Source organism: Bathycoccus prasinos (assembly GCF_002220235.1).
Source record: "Bathycoccus prasinos genomic : Chromosome_16".
In the NCBI taxonomy this organism is placed as follows: domain Eukaryota; kingdom Viridiplantae; phylum Chlorophyta; class Mamiellophyceae; order Mamiellales; family Bathycoccaceae; genus Bathycoccus; species Bathycoccus prasinos.
The window spans coordinates 267,640-281,782 of NC_023993.1; the positions used below are offsets into that span (position 1 = coordinate 267,640).

The window sequence follows — 14,143 nt, forward strand, 5'->3', positions numbered from 1 at the left end:
GGATATATGTATACATTAATGTCCGCCATCTTCCTTGTGAGGGTATTCAAACAACCCCAAATCGCCTCCCCACGGCCATTGCTCTCTCGACCTTCGTTTCAAGTACGAGTACGCCGGTTGTTCCTCTCCGTGGCCGTGTTCCGCCGTCGCGAAGGAGTACACGCCAAACGCCGCGCACGCCGGAATGGCCAGAAACGTCACCGTTCGCCACTTGTTCATTTCAGCTGTTGTTGTTTGTTATCATCAGCATCATCGAAGAGATGGATGGTATTTGAGAGAAAGAGAAATTAATTGAAGAGGTTAGAGGAGGATAACACGAGTTGACTTTCGACTCTCAAAACAAAGTAAAACGAATGCAATAATCGCATCAAAAGCAATACTGCTTTTCTCGTTATTAGTATTACTATTCCATTCTTAGTCAACGACAAAAGGGCACGCAAATATCTGTCGTCATCAAAGAGAGAAGAGAGAGATCGTATCGTTGTCCGGGGAAAGAAGAGATTTTGATGCGATCGACTTTTTTTCTTACCTATTTCTTCTTCGATGCTTCCACCTCCGCTCATGTTTCTCCTCGTCGCGAGACCACCACCGCGAGGAGTCAAACGAGATGCCGCGCTTTTGAGCGCCTTTTGTGCCGTCGCTCTGAACATAATACCACTACTTTTAAGTTTAGCAAAAGAGTGAAAATGAATATTTTATAATGGAGTTATTCAAAGAGAGGTTTTCTGAGAAAAATTGCTGCGAAAACTCCTCCTTCTCTCTGTGTATGCGTTCTTTTGTTCGTTATTAGTATGAGTATTAATAGTATTACGACGAACTGTGCGCTACGTTTTTGTCGCGTTTCTACGTGCTACGATGCTATATTCGAGCTAGAGAAAATCTCGCGAACGGATTTCTCTCTCCTTCTTTCTGTTTGTATTCACGAGGAGTTTAGCTTTTCCAACAGTTTCCGCTTCTTCTCGGCGAGAAGCTTTTGGACGTCTTCTTCTTCTTCTTCTTCCAAATCTGCTTTTCTTTTTTCACCTCCTTTCTCCTCTCCCTCTTCTTCGTTCCCTTCTTCTTCTTTGTCTTCTTCGACCACCGGAGGAGGTAAAACCTCGATCGAGACGATTTGGTTTCCTTTCTTTTCGATCCCTTGCTTTTCCAAGATTTTCTCCGCGCCGTCCTCCGTCCCGTCTTCGACGTACACGGTTTCTTTCCCGTGCAACGTTTCTACTTCGAAAAAACCACCCTCTTTAGCCTCTAAAGCGGTCAACTGTAATGTTGTTCTCACGTCGTGTTCGTTCGAGTGGCACTTTCGAAACTTTTTCGAAGGCATGGTATAAATAACCGCGTACGTCTCGCGTCCTTGAATCTTCACGCGTTGGTTTTGCTTTGGATTTTTCGGCACTTCCACTCGATTTTGGAAGAAATCGTCCACGGCACCAATGCCTTTACACTTCTTACATATCTCATCTTCGTTCATGGTACCTCCGTTATTACCGAGAACGCCTTTACCAAAACACGTCCGGCAGCTCCCGCGGGTGAGTACCGTGCAGTTCGCGCACGCGACGCCTCCCTTCCCGGTTCCGTTACATTTCACGCACACCGTCTTAAACGGTACCATGGCTAACTTCGTGCATCCGTTTATGCTTTCCTTGAACGTCACGTTGATCAAAACGTCCGATTTTTCTAACCCGTTGACTGCGTTTTCTCGGTCGTATTTCAGCCTTTTCAGCGGGTCCGAGAGGCAGTCAAACGCGACCGTCATCGACGCGAATTTCTTCGCCACATCAGCTTTCTTCTTCTCATCGTCGGATGGTCCTCGATACTTATCCGGGTGATATTTCAGCGCCAACAACCGGTAGGCTTTTCTGATCTCCTTCTCCGAGGCTTGCGGCGAGACGCCCAAGATGTCGTAACAACTTTCTTCTTCCCCGTTGGTGTTGTTCTCGTCAGTATCACGAGCAGTACGAGCAGCCATGACGACGACGATAAAGACGATAAAGACGTCCTTTCGAAAAGAGAGCGCGCGTTCAGAGAGAGCACGAGCGAGAGACTCTCGAAGAGAAGCGAAAAGATCCTCGATTAAACTCTCGCTCTTCTTTAATCGCTCGTCTCTCGCGTGATGAGAATAAATGACGAACTTTTCTTCCATTTCCCCGCACTGTATCTCGCGCGCGCGCAGAGAATAAAGATGAGCGCTCTGCGTCGCAAAAACATCAACAACGCCTCCGCGGCGATGCCTTCGAACAACACCTCGCCCGCGTTGCCAATCAATTTCGTGGAAAATATGATATCAGAAATAAACGCGCACTCGACGCCAGAGGTGCAAGCGAAAGCGCTGATCGCTTTAGCGGCGTTATCGTTGCGAGTGAAACTCGACCCGGAGAGTTTCTTACGGGTGGTTGAACCAATCTTGGACGTTTTAGAGACGAAGAATAACGAGAATAACGATACTAAAAGTGATGATTTCGAAGGCGTCACCGCCGCCGCCTTGGCCGCCTTGAGCTGCTTCCTCGGGAACGTGGAACGAGCGCATCGAGAGATGCTTCGAAACGAACAAAAAGGAATGAAAATAGTACTACAAGCGATCGAGAAAGCAATGGAGGAGAATGAACGAGTGAAAATCGTCAACGGTCTGGACTGCTTAGTGTGGACGTGCAGAGATAAAGAATGCGCGAGTTTCGTTTTAGTGGGAGATGATGGGAAGAGAGTCGTCGAAGAGGCGAGGAAAATGTGCGAGGTGGAATACGTCGAGGGGAGGTATTTTCCCGGAGAGAAGATGAGCGGAGACGACGTTAACGACGACGATACTAATACGAATAATACGAATAGTAATACTAATAGTAATAACAATAGCGAGGAAAAGGCGAAGGAAAAAGATAAGAGCACGAGCAGTGACAACAACGGTAGCAAAAACAACGGAAAAGAGGAAGCGAAAAGAGTCCACTACCGGCGGCAGGAAGACGCGGTTGCGCCGAAACAAATCGTCGCCGGCGCGTTTGAGCTCTTCGTAGCTTTGTCCGTCTCGGAAGCGGAGAAGATTACCATGGAACACGGCGGTTTAGAGGTGTTCGCATCGGCAATAAAACGAGTCGGGGGTGGTGACGAAGGCGTCGATATCTTCACCAAAAACGAAGAGGCGAAATATCTCGAACACTTCAAAAACGGCGGCAGTTTGAACCCGAGGGAAGATCTCGAACGCCTCAAACAAGACGAAATAAACGAAACCGCCTCTCGCGCGTTAGTCGGAATCAGCTGTTGCTGCAAATTTCCAGGCACCGCTTTGAAGCTCTGCTCGGACGAAATCGTCGTTCGTAAAATAGCCACGTTCATGACGAGCTCGGACCCGAACGTCAAGCAACAAGCTTTGGCGTTGTTCACCGCCGTCGCTCGAGCGCCCGAAACAAAACCCTTGATCGAGAAAGCCTTGAGAGGGGCGAGAGATGTCGTAAAGAGCGTTTAGTTATTTCATAATGCGTGAGTCGTCTTCCGGTTGCACTCATTATTTGCGCGTACGTAGACTTATTCATACGTCAGACTTGTGTTTTTCGTTTTGCTCCAATTCTTCCCCACAAAAATTAATCATCTCCTCTTCGCCTGAACGCTTCTTCTTGTTGCGATTTGAGAGACAAAATGAGCCGCCGTTCGGGAAAAGAAAAAGAAGGGAACGAGGAGGAGGCGATGATGACGACGAATACTAACGTCTTGTCGAAGAAATCTGACCTCTCTCTTTCCATCGCGGAGACGAACAATTTGAGGAAGAAATTAGGCCTCGCGCCGTTAAAAATGGATTCGAATCCCCCGAAAGACGACGAAGACGACGATACGGACGGCGTAAAAGCCGCGGAGAAGATCTTGAAAGAAAAAGAGGAAAAGAAACTGCTCGAATTAAAACGAACGGAAGAGTTGAGAGAAAAGTTGAACGAACGAAAAGCGAAAAAGTTGCGCGAGGAAGACCACGAGCGAGCGAGGAAGTTATACGAAGGAGAAGGCACAGAAGAGGAGGACGCGAAAGCGTGGGTGGAAAAATCGAGAACGATGAAGAAGAAGTCGAAGAAAAAAAGGACGACTGCTGCAGATATAATAGCTAGCAGATACGAGGAGGAAGAAGAGGAGCACGTGTCCGTTGAATACACGGAGAAAGACTTGGCGGGATTGAAGGTGGACCGCGCGGCGTTGGAACACGTCGCCGAGGAGAGAGGAATCCATTACGAGGGAGAAGGTGGCGTCGTTTTAACGTTAGCGGATAAGTCGATTTTAGATAGCGATTCGGAGGACGAGTTGGAGAACGTTCAAATAGCGGAAAGAGAGAGGGTTTTGAAGAATAAAAAGTTAGCTGGAAAGGGAAATAAGAAGGACGAGATTATGCGCGAAGACGAGGACGAGTTGACGGGATTGAAAGAGAAGAAGATTTTGTCCAAGTACGACGATGAGTACGGAGAGGAAGAGAAGGACGAAAGATTCGCGACGTTAGATGGCACGGGAGGAGTTCAAAAAGACGCCGAGGAGATTCGGAAACGAAACGCGAGGGAGTTGAAGTTACGGATGGCTGGATTGGTGAAAGGCGAATTGACTTCCGCGGAGGTGTCAAAAACAGCCACGCAGATAGACGCGTATACGAAAGAAGAGGAAGAGTTGATGAAGTTCAATAGTAAGAAGAAGAAAAAAGGGAAAGGAGGCAAAGAAGATAAGCCGAAGAAGATGCGAAAGAAGAAGAAGAAGAAAGAAAACGAGGATTCAGACGACGAGGATGGTGGATTTGACGTATCAAAGTTGGAAAGCGACGAGTTGGCGAAGGAGGCAAACGCGGCGGGGACGCACAGAAGATCGAGGAAGAATGGCGGCGGCAACGCGGGAGAAGAACAGCCGTCTCGAGACGACGAGGCGTGGGCCAAGGCAATGGACAAAGCGAGAGATAACGTGGACGAGAAAATCTTAGCCAATTTAGCCGGCGATACTAAGAAAGGCGATGAAGAACCTCTAGATTTCGCCGCCGAGGAAGAGGACGACGAGTTGGAACGAGCGCTCGCATCCGCACGAGAAACGAAAAAGAAAGAAAAGCAAATCGTTCCCGCGAATGGGGAACAATCTTTGTTTCAACGCATCGCCAAGCTCGAACGAGAAAAGCCGACCGATATGAACGCAGATAATGATGAAAAGAACGATAAAAATTTGGCCCTAACGGATGTCGCTGAATTCTGTCGCGGCGTCGGCGCGGATACGTCTGGCGGTGACGACGAAAATAACGCGTTCGTCGCGAGAGGGAAAACCTCTAAAAACTTGAAACGGAAAAGAGCCAACCACGTCGAAGAGGACGCCGAGGGAGAAGTAATCGATTGGGAGAAGGCGCGAGCGGACAAGTTACCGGACGAAGAAGACGAGGACGCTCCGCAAATTGTTCAGAGCGTCGATGGTGCCGTCGATGTCAAAATGGAAGACGGCGAAGGAGCGGTTAAAGAAGAAGAAAAGCCTAAAATCCATCCATCGCGCAGAATTGGAATTGGTTTAGCGAGCATTTTACAAGACATGAAAGCCTCCGGTCAGCTCGAAGATAAAGGACCGCGTTGGAGTGGACGCGCGAACGATTTGAAAGATCACCACGATCGCAAACGCGTATTAGAAGCCTCTGGAGTGATTGAAGAACAAGATGGCGGCGGCCCGTCGTCCGAAACTCGAAAGTTCAACTTCAAACTTGATAAGTACGACGAGTTTGGACGTACGTTGACTCCAAAAGAAGCCTTCCGCGAGTTGTGCTGGAAGTTTCACGGCAAAGCGCCCGGCGCGAAGGCGAAGGAGAAGCGTTTGCGCAAGTACGAAGAGGAGCAAAACGCGCTGCGAGGTGGCGATAGCAACAAAGCTGGCAGCACAATTGAACGAATGCAAGCGGTTCAAAAAACAACCGGTGATTCATTCGTGGTGTTGTCTGGTAAGATTAGTGAAGGACAGAGACGAAACGCAAAGTAGATGCACGTCTACGAGTACGTAGTTTTAATAAAATTATATTTTCCAAAGCGCCGAGAGCGAGGAATCAATTCCACCGAGGCAGAAGCCCAAGCAGAAAATCAATATCGAAACTAAAACGCAAAAGAGATAGTTCACGTTTTGGCGCAGAATAAATTCTAAATCGTTCCTTAAATCGTTTCTCGTCATCTTCGCCGTCGCACTCAACTCGCTCGCCACTCGCTTCATCAAAATCTCATACTTCTTTCTTATTTTCATTTCTGTCGCCTTTGTCACTAACCCTTCCATCCATCTTTGAGTGTCCAACCGTTTCAGCCATCGCAATCGCACATCAACCACACACACAACTGCACGCGAATTACCGCTTATTTTATCCAATCTGACAAAACTCTCCACCACGAACATATCCGCAAACAGCATCCCTTTGGTTTCGCAAAAATTTTCAAGTTTATTCTTTTCATAATCACAGACGACAACTTCGGTCACCTCACACACGCCAGTCTCGGAGAGTTTACCGATCGATTTCGGCACGAACGGAAAGGAAGGCGCAGGCGCTTTGTATTTATACGTTATCTTATCGTTCTCTTTCGTCACCGTCACGTCGTACGCGCGTATCTCGCTCGTTTCTAAAACAGAAACGAAAACCTTCTCAACGATTTCGAGAACACTTTTCTGAGTCGCTTCTTCTTCTTTTCGAATTTGGACGGTCAGGACGCGTCGCATCGGAGTCGTTATCGTCATTTCTTCTTCTCGTTCTTGTTGTTCGTTCGCCGACTTTTGATTCCCCAATCGCTCTGCCGCCGCTCGTCCTCGTTGGTCAGAAGACATGATCTGTTTTTTAAAGTTCGTGATCGTGTATTTTTGTGTTTTTTTTAGGATTTTTCAATTCGAAGCGTTTCTTACAAAATACGAGCAGGAAAAAAGTATTCGCAAAACAAAGAACACAGCGAAAAGCCGCACAAACAGTTAGTTCATCGTCATCGTCATCATGGGGGACGACGACGAGAAGAGCTCTGAGGTGATTAAAGCTTTAACGCGGAAATCGAAAGCCATCGAAGCGTCGTTCCAGAACGCGTTCAACTCTTTAAAAGACTCGATTAAAATTTTAAGCGAAAAGCACAAAGAAGACGAAGACGAAGAAGTCGTCAAACGGGCAAAGACTGTAAGAGATGAGGCGAAGAGAAAAGTGGAGAAGGAGCAAGGAAAGAGTCCGATGGGTGCGCAGATGCGAGAGCAAATGGCAAAGAGAATCGCGGAAGCGAGCGATGCGTTGCAAAAGAAAAGAGAGAAGGTTGCAAAAGAGGTGAAGAAGTAAAGGAGAAGAAGAAGAAGATCGAGAGCTGTGTTTGAGAGAGATGATACAAGGGAAGAAAACACATTTGTTTTAATCGATATACATACACGCGTTTCTAATCTGCGCTCTATCTGCTACCACGACTACACCACCGCATCTACTGCTACTTCGTAATACCTCCTGTCGAACCCGGCTTTCGCCCTCGCTTCGTCGTTAAACGGCGGTTTCAACGCCCCGTAAAATTTCTTCTCGACAATCTCGCGAAAGATTTTCACCGTCTCTTCGCCGCCGCGTTCCGACGCGTCTCCTAATAGAAACTTGAACCATTTTAAACCAGCTTTGACGTGGCCAATTTCTTCCGGGTACACTATCGTCTCGAGCAATAAAGCGCTCTCCTCATCCCCGTTCTCTCGAAACTTGTTAATCGTATTCGGCATGACGTCTAATCCTCGCGCTTCGTGCACGCAGTGTTCGACAACCAGTCGATGCATCAACGAATCCGACGTTTCCATCGCAGACTGCCATAATCCATCGTGCGCGGGAAAATCCCCGTATTTTCCTCCTATTTCTTCTAATCTCTTCGTTAACAGTAAATGGTGTTTCGCTTCGTCTAAAGCCACGCGTACGAAATCGTCGAAAAACTCTCTCTCCTTTTCCACCTCGTGTCCAAATCTTGCGATAATATCCCAACTCAAATCGATCGCCCACGACTCGATGTGCGAGAGCGAGTGTAAAATTTTCCGTCTCGACTCGATCGAGCGACCAGAACCGAGTTTTAATTTGTTCGAGTTCGACGAGACGATGGTTACCAGCGCGTCTCTTTCCGGTGTATCTGCTACCAGTTTTCCCCCGGAACTTATATCTCTGGCTTTTAGTATACTCGTTCCGTCGAACCATTTCTTCGCGATAACTTGAGTCAAAAGGGCTTTTTTATGCGCAGATGGCGTCGAGAGTACCTCTAACGCGGCGTCGTGTAACGTCGCCCAGTTTTTTACGTTGAAATCATCGTCATCGTCGTCCATTTTATCCGAACTTCCGCCTCTTTTTGTGCCGCAGTGGAGCGTTGAATTTCAAAATCATCTCCCCACAAATTGACTCCATCATCACAAGTGTAAGTAAGGTACACACGCCGCTCGATACGACGAAAGAATCCAAAAATGTCCTCCGCGTCTGCTGCGACGGAGGAGGCTGTATCTCTCTACCCTCCGGGAACTGTAGTCTCCATCGTCAACGTGAACAGCAAACCAGAACTGAACGGGAAACCAGCCGTGGTTGTCCAATTCGACGAAACGAAATCTCGATTTTTAGTCCAAGTGAAGGAGACGAAGGAGAAGATTTCTTTGGAGAGCAAGTGTTTGTCCCTGAAGGTGGTGAAGGAGGAAATAAAGGAGGAGGAAAAGAAGGAGGAAAAGGAGGAGAAGGTCGTCGACGAGTACGAGGAGAAAGAGGTGAAGCGACAGAAAGTCGAGGAGGAGGAGACGAAGGAAGAGGAGGAAGAGAAGTCAAATCCGTCGTCGTCTCCACCAACGAAAAAGGAAGCAAAAACGACGAAAACAAAGAAAACGACCACCAAGCGCGCTGAAAAATCCGGCGCGGATGAAGCGGATAAGAGACGAAAATACGCGCAGAAGTCGTTGTGGTTTACACCTTGGAACGAGAAGAATAACTTCGATAGCTTTGATCCGCCGGTACCGGTTGACGAGGACGGTAAGTACACCTTCCCGAACGAGGACGAATCGACAGTCGTTTCTCTGAAGGAGAAGTATAAAGCGATGAAAACGGAGGAGTTGAAGAAATGGTGCAAAGCGAATGGATACACCACCGGCGGGAAGAAGGAAGAGTTGATTTTTAAGTGCATCGACGGTGAATTGTACGGCAGATTGACGAAGTGTCCGCACTGCGCGAAAGGGAACAACGAGAAAGTGCCGCATTTGAACGTGAGATACGAGAGTCCGTATCACGTGTCCAAAGATAAGGAGAAATTAGGGAGAGGCGAAGTGCACTGTCCGGGGACGTATGACGCCGAATCCATGTGCTTAGTGCGATGCAACTTTTCGAAAAAACTGAACGAATTCGAAAGGCCGAAATGGCGAACGTACGAGGAGTATTTGATTGAAAATCCGCCGCTGACCGAGGAAGAGAAGAAGAAAAAGGAGGAAGAGAAAAAGAATAAAGTGAGTTCGAATGTACCGACGGAGAAGTTGCAAAAACTGGCCGAGAGTGGTGTGCAAGGCGCGGTGTTAGCGAAGGAGTTCATTCGAATCTGCAACGAGGAGAAATTGTCTTGTCCGGACAATTTAGGCGAGGCCGGTTCGCAAGTCTTGGCGTGGATGAACGTGGAGAAGAACGTAAACGACGAAACTGGAGACGTTTTGCTCGAAGAGGTTTTCAAGGATGCCTTGGAAGTGTGGCCGAAACAAAAAGCCAAGTCGGAAACGCAAGCGTTGTGCGCGGAAAACCAACCGTTAGTTGACGCTTTGAACGATTTGGTGATGAAAGCGAGAAAATTGGGCACGAACGTCGTCGAGGCGTTTAAAGTGAACGCCTACGCCGGCGCGGCGAAAAACATCAGTTTGTTAGATTACGACGTGACAAAGCCAGGCAGCGGGAAAGGCATGTTAGGCAAAACGGTAAAAGGACAAAAGGTGGGTAAAGTTGCGGGTATTGGCAAAGGTATCGCGGAAATGGTCGATCATTGGATCGATAACGGTCGCCAGACGTTTGGTAAGAAATGGGAAGAAGAAGGTTTCGCCGCCGCCGCCGCCGCCGTTTAAAGAGAAGGAGATTGATTCAGCATATAAACAAGCAAACATACACACACAAATAAAGTACACAAGTAAAATACACGCGCTCCTCTCTTTATTTCCAATCGTCATTCTCCTTCGAGCGACTTCTCCGCCACGCGTTTCAACATCTTCACCCGCCATTGTTCCATATCCTCCTTCGCGTATCGAAAGCTACTCTCCCAATCCATCCCTTCCTTTTCGGACACGTACACTCGTCTCGTCTCTATAATTCTCAACGCGGCCGACCTTAAGATTGGATCCGCGCTTTGCAACATGCTTCGCACGAAACTCGTTCCCGAGAGCATGCTGTGTTTCTCCTTGTGCGTTAAAATCTTACTCGTCGTCTCGCTCACGTTCACGTCTTCGCTGCACTCGTTTCCGAACCCATCGTCCTGGGCCATGACCAGTCTCGTTGCCGCCATCGTCGCGTACGACTGGTAAATGTCCGAGCACTTTTGCTCCGGCGTTTTTAAATCTGATTGATTTGTCCACAGGGAATTCGGGAGTCGAAAGGGAGCAGTCTTATTCATATCGTCATCGTCTGCCTTTCCTCCCGCGTTAAGAAAAACGTTTCCTCGCCGCCTCATTTTGCGACCAGGCATTGGTGGTCGCATCATCGAGTTGTTCCTCGTCGTCGTCGTCGCAATGTGCGGGGCCATCATCATCATCGTACACAAGGAACAAACCTCTCCTTTTTTGTTAGGTAAAATTCGTATCTAAACTGCCTTTTTTTAGGGGAAATGTTGTCTGCACTTTATCCAAAGTTGTTGTTGTTGTCTGGTGACGCTCCGACGATGCTTTCGGTGGCGGCGAGGAGGACGGCACTCCTGCCACCAAAGAGGATGAGAAAAAGAATAACCCCCGCGTCATCATCGTCATCGTCAGCGAAGAATGCGTTCGTGGTGAAACCGAGACCTGAAGTGAGAGATGCCTTCCCGGCGGATATTCTGCGAGCGTGCGAGCGGAAAAGCGCAGAGTTTGAAGTGCGAGCAGAGTTAGACGCGCTCGATCCAGACGCTCGCCTGTTAGGCATTCGCGACGTTTTATTAGAAGAGGGCTGTTCGGAACGTTCGATCCAGTTTTTAGAGCGGGACGTGGAAAAGGTCGTGAAAGAGTATCGAAACTTCTTCGTAAACTCGAGCGGCGAAAGAAGACGAGAGAACGCTCCCGAAAGAGTGGTCGTTTCTCTCTCGCTTTTACGCCGGACGCTGTGCACGAAACTGCACGTGGATTACGTACCTTTGAGAGCGATGACGACGTATTACGGGAGGAAAACGGAGGTTTTAGATGAGCATTCGTTGGTGAATAAAGTGATCGCGTCGGCGGCGAGAGACGCGTCAATGTCGTCGCGGGTTTTGCTTCCTCTCTCGGACGCGTTGAAATCAAACGCGAAGTTATTCGAGAAGAACTTGGTGGAAGAAAAAGGAGAGAGTTGCGACATTTTGTTTTTGAAAGGAGAAATGTGGGAGAGTGGGAAAGCATCGGTACACAGGAGTCCGGAGACTGCGAATGGTGGTTGGCGGTTGGTTTTGCGAGTGGACGAATGCGACGCCGTGAACGAAGCCGAGGAACATCAGAAGTGTTTAGTCGACGACGACGAAGAGTGCGGATGCGAAGAGTAACGACAAGAACTTATTAGAACTGCAAATAAGAGAGCGAGTAGAAGATAGAGATGTAGTATTAGCGCGCAAATAGAGCAGGTATATGCACATATATATACACAATAACACGTAACTAAGTGCTTCGAAAGAACTCTCTGATTTCGCTGATTTCTTCGAGAACCTCCGCTTCGTGTCGTACTTTGCATGTTTCAGTCGGGCCGTCAAATTCGGTTTTACATTTCCATTTCGTGTTGAAACTATCCGCACCCTCAAACATATTCTCTTGCTCAAAAGCCGTGGCCTGGCCCTTCCATCGAGAAACGTCTCCGTTAAATCTCGGGGCGTTCTTAAACATTTGCTTCAAGCCTATTTCCTCGCCGCACAGTCGCAAACTTTCCTCGTCAGTTTGTTGTTGCAACAACGCGCGCATCCTCCTCTTTTTCTTCTTGCAAGAATTCAAAGGGTTCGAGCCGCTGAAAATAGATGCCCAATTCCACGTGCTAATATCTTCATTAAAGCGCTTCGCACCTTCAAACATCCCAAAAGCGGTTTCCACATTCGAAACGTCCCAAAAACCAATCGGTTGGCTAAATTTTTCCGCGTTTAAAAAAATTTTGGAAAGATCGATTACGTTTCGAAGATCCCAAAATGCGATGTTGTCGTCGAATTCCGTGGTTTCTTGAAACATTCCTCGCATCGTTTCTGCATTTCCTACGTTCCAAAACCTTAATCCTTTGCCGTCAAAACTTTTCGCTTTGCGAAACATGAAGTCAAAGTTTGTCACGTGCGACGTATCCCAGTATTTTAAGTCCGCGTTGAACCTCAAAGCTTCAATCTCAGTCAAGTTACACCCCACTGGTCCGGCATTAACCAAACGGTCTAAATCAAACGCATTTGCCATGTTAGTGATATCTCTCGTCATCCAGAAAGGCATCGTTCCGTACCCACTCGTAGTTGCGAACGAAGTGCAAAGGCCATCTTTTGCGTCCTCTTTTAAACACTTGCAAACGGAATCCAAAAAAACTTCGTTCGAAGGTATGATAGCATTAACAGCAGCGTGAACAACTCTCACTGATGCTGATACACAAATCATCAGCGCTACAAACGCAGCCACGTAATACCATTGGATTTTTGTAGTCTCCATCATATAGTCGCATTCAAGTCGTCGCACAGCTAAAAAATGATGCGTAAATTAAAAATAAATATTCGTAAATTCGACCAAACGAGGAGCCGGGAATTCATCGCCTCGCCTCGAACTCATACATCCACATCAAGTAACCATCTTCTCTAAATATTTCCGTTCCTCCATTATTGCTTTATGCTTCAAAGCCATAATTCGAAACACGTCCGAGTGGCATTCGATGGATCGCTCGATCGGTTTCGCGTACCCACCGCCCATGGTCGTTACTAATTTGCAGTCGTGTTCAACACACAACGCGAGAACTAAATTGTTGCGCCGCCTCAACCCTTCTCGGGTCATGCTCAATCTTCCGAACGAATCCGCTTTCAAAGCGTCCACTCCGGCTTGAAAATACACCAAAAAAGGTTTATGCTTCTCGAACACTTTCGGTAGCGACGTTTCCAACGCGTTCAAATACTCCTCGTCTTCGCAATCGTCCGGTAACGCGATGTCGTAATCCGATAACATCCTCGTCTTCCACGGATAATTCCTATCTCCGTGAATAGAATAAGTGATAATATTTTTATCGTTCTCAAAAATCTTCGCCGTCCCGTTGCCTTGATGCACGTCTAAATCGACGATCAAAACGTTTCTATCTTCGCCTTCGAACAACTCCTCGTAATCTCTCTGCGCTACTCTCACCGCGCACGCGATGTCGTTAAACACGCAAAATCCCTCCCCGTGCCCTGCAAACGCGTGATGCGTCCCTCCTGCTAATTGTCCCGCCCACATGAAACCGTGTTCTAACACGTCTCTGGTCATTTTGATGGTCCCGCCAGTGCTCGCTAAGCTCCTCGTCACGTGTTGCTCCCCTCGCTTCGTCTCGTCCTCCGATAAGAATTTCGAGGCGTACCCGTCCGACTGTTCGCTCATAGGAAACCCAATCGTCCTCGCTTCCTCGCGCGTCAGTTTCTGCGTGAGCACTCTTTCCACGTATTCTTTGTCGTGGACTAATAAAACGTCCTCTTTCCTCGCGGTTGGTGAGAAGCGCATGGAATATTTTAAAAAATCTGGCGACTCTTTCTCGATCGCTTCGCGAGTCAGGAGATATTTCTCCATTGGAAATCTGTGTCCGGGGGGTAGATCGACGCGCGCCCAATCCGCGGCGTATAACGGGAGGTAACTCGTGTCCAAATCCGAAGAAGGTTTATTATTATTAGTATTCGGAGAAAGATGACTCCCGCTGAGACTCCTTATTGCGCTTCTCGAAGAATGCGAAGACGAAGACCACCAACCGCCTTTTACACGTCTCGCGTCTCCCCCGACGGAACTTCTCCCACGCGGAAACGAAAGAAACACTTTCTGTTGTGTTTCAGAAGACAAAGAAGACAACGAA

General features: G+C 47.9%; 11 protein-coding genes across 11 annotated transcripts; 5 read left to right on the forward strand and 6 right to left on the reverse strand.

The window, feature by feature from the left end:
* Window positions 1-15: 15 nt before the first annotated feature.
* On the reverse strand, window positions 16-219 carry Bathy16g01340 (predicted protein; the record flags this gene model as incomplete). The annotated part of the gene is made up of 1 exon (XM_007508419.1): window positions 16-219. The coding sequence occupies one exon, from the start codon at window positions 217-219 to the stop codon at window positions 16-18; it is 204 nt and encodes a 67-aa protein (XP_007508481.1).
* A 700-nt stretch (window positions 220-919) lies between these two features.
* Bathy16g01350 (predicted protein) lies at window positions 920-1,963 on the reverse strand (the record flags this gene model as incomplete). Its single annotated transcript, XM_007508496.1, has 1 exon — window positions 920-1,963. One exon carries the CDS (start codon window positions 1,961-1,963, stop codon window positions 920-922), a length of 1,044 nt encoding a protein of 347 aa, XP_007508558.1.
* A 213-nt stretch (window positions 1,964-2,176) lies between these two features.
* Bathy16g01360 (unknown protein) lies at window positions 2,177-3,448 on the forward strand (the record flags this gene model as incomplete). The annotated part of the gene is made up of 1 exon (XM_007508421.1): window positions 2,177-3,448. One exon carries the CDS (start codon window positions 2,177-2,179, stop codon window positions 3,446-3,448), a length of 1,272 nt encoding a protein of 423 aa, XP_007508483.1.
* A 170-nt stretch (window positions 3,449-3,618) lies between these two features.
* On the forward strand, window positions 3,619-5,949 carry Bathy16g01370 (predicted protein; the record flags this gene model as incomplete). Its single annotated transcript, XM_007508434.1, has 1 exon — window positions 3,619-5,949. The coding sequence occupies one exon, from the start codon at window positions 3,619-3,621 to the stop codon at window positions 5,947-5,949; it is 2,331 nt and encodes a 776-aa protein (XP_007508496.1).
* A 985-nt stretch (window positions 5,950-6,934) lies between these two features.
* On the forward strand, window positions 6,935-7,261 carry Bathy16g01380 (unknown protein; the record flags this gene model as incomplete). The annotated part of the gene is made up of 1 exon (XM_007508624.1): window positions 6,935-7,261. The coding sequence occupies one exon, from the start codon at window positions 6,935-6,937 to the stop codon at window positions 7,259-7,261; it is 327 nt and encodes a 108-aa protein (XP_007508686.1).
* Window positions 7,262-7,383: 122 nt separating this feature from the next.
* On the reverse strand, window positions 7,384-8,262 carry Bathy16g01390 (predicted protein; the record flags this gene model as incomplete). The annotated part of the gene is made up of 1 exon (XM_007508661.1): window positions 7,384-8,262. The coding sequence occupies one exon, from the start codon at window positions 8,260-8,262 to the stop codon at window positions 7,384-7,386; it is 879 nt and encodes a 292-aa protein (XP_007508723.1).
* A 135-nt stretch (window positions 8,263-8,397) lies between these two features.
* On the forward strand, window positions 8,398-10,014 carry Bathy16g01400 (predicted protein; the record flags this gene model as incomplete). Its single annotated transcript, XM_007508535.1, has 1 exon — window positions 8,398-10,014. The coding sequence occupies one exon, from the start codon at window positions 8,398-8,400 to the stop codon at window positions 10,012-10,014; it is 1,617 nt and encodes a 538-aa protein (XP_007508597.1).
* Window positions 10,015-10,112: 98 nt separating this feature from the next.
* Window positions 10,113-10,685, reverse strand: Bathy16g01410 (predicted protein; the record flags this gene model as incomplete). The annotated part of the gene is made up of 1 exon (XM_007508556.1): window positions 10,113-10,685. One exon carries the CDS (start codon window positions 10,683-10,685, stop codon window positions 10,113-10,115), a length of 573 nt encoding a protein of 190 aa, XP_007508618.1.
* Window positions 10,686-10,766: 81 nt separating this feature from the next.
* On the forward strand, window positions 10,767-11,648 carry Bathy16g01420 (predicted protein; the record flags this gene model as incomplete). Its single annotated transcript, XM_007508516.1, has 1 exon — window positions 10,767-11,648. The coding sequence occupies one exon, from the start codon at window positions 10,767-10,769 to the stop codon at window positions 11,646-11,648; it is 882 nt and encodes a 293-aa protein (XP_007508578.1).
* Window positions 11,649-11,760: 112 nt separating this feature from the next.
* Window positions 11,761-12,771, reverse strand: Bathy16g01430 (lipoprotein; the record flags this gene model as incomplete). Its single annotated transcript, XM_007508502.1, has 1 exon — window positions 11,761-12,771. The coding sequence occupies one exon, from the start codon at window positions 12,769-12,771 to the stop codon at window positions 11,761-11,763; it is 1,011 nt and encodes a 336-aa protein (XP_007508564.1).
* Window positions 12,772-12,897: 126 nt separating this feature from the next.
* Window positions 12,898-13,866, reverse strand: Bathy16g01440 (histone deacetylase superfamily protein; the record flags this gene model as incomplete). The annotated part of the gene is made up of 1 exon (XM_007508545.1): window positions 12,898-13,866. One exon carries the CDS (start codon window positions 13,864-13,866, stop codon window positions 12,898-12,900), a length of 969 nt encoding a protein of 322 aa, XP_007508607.1.
* Window positions 13,867-14,143: the final 277 nt, after the last annotated feature.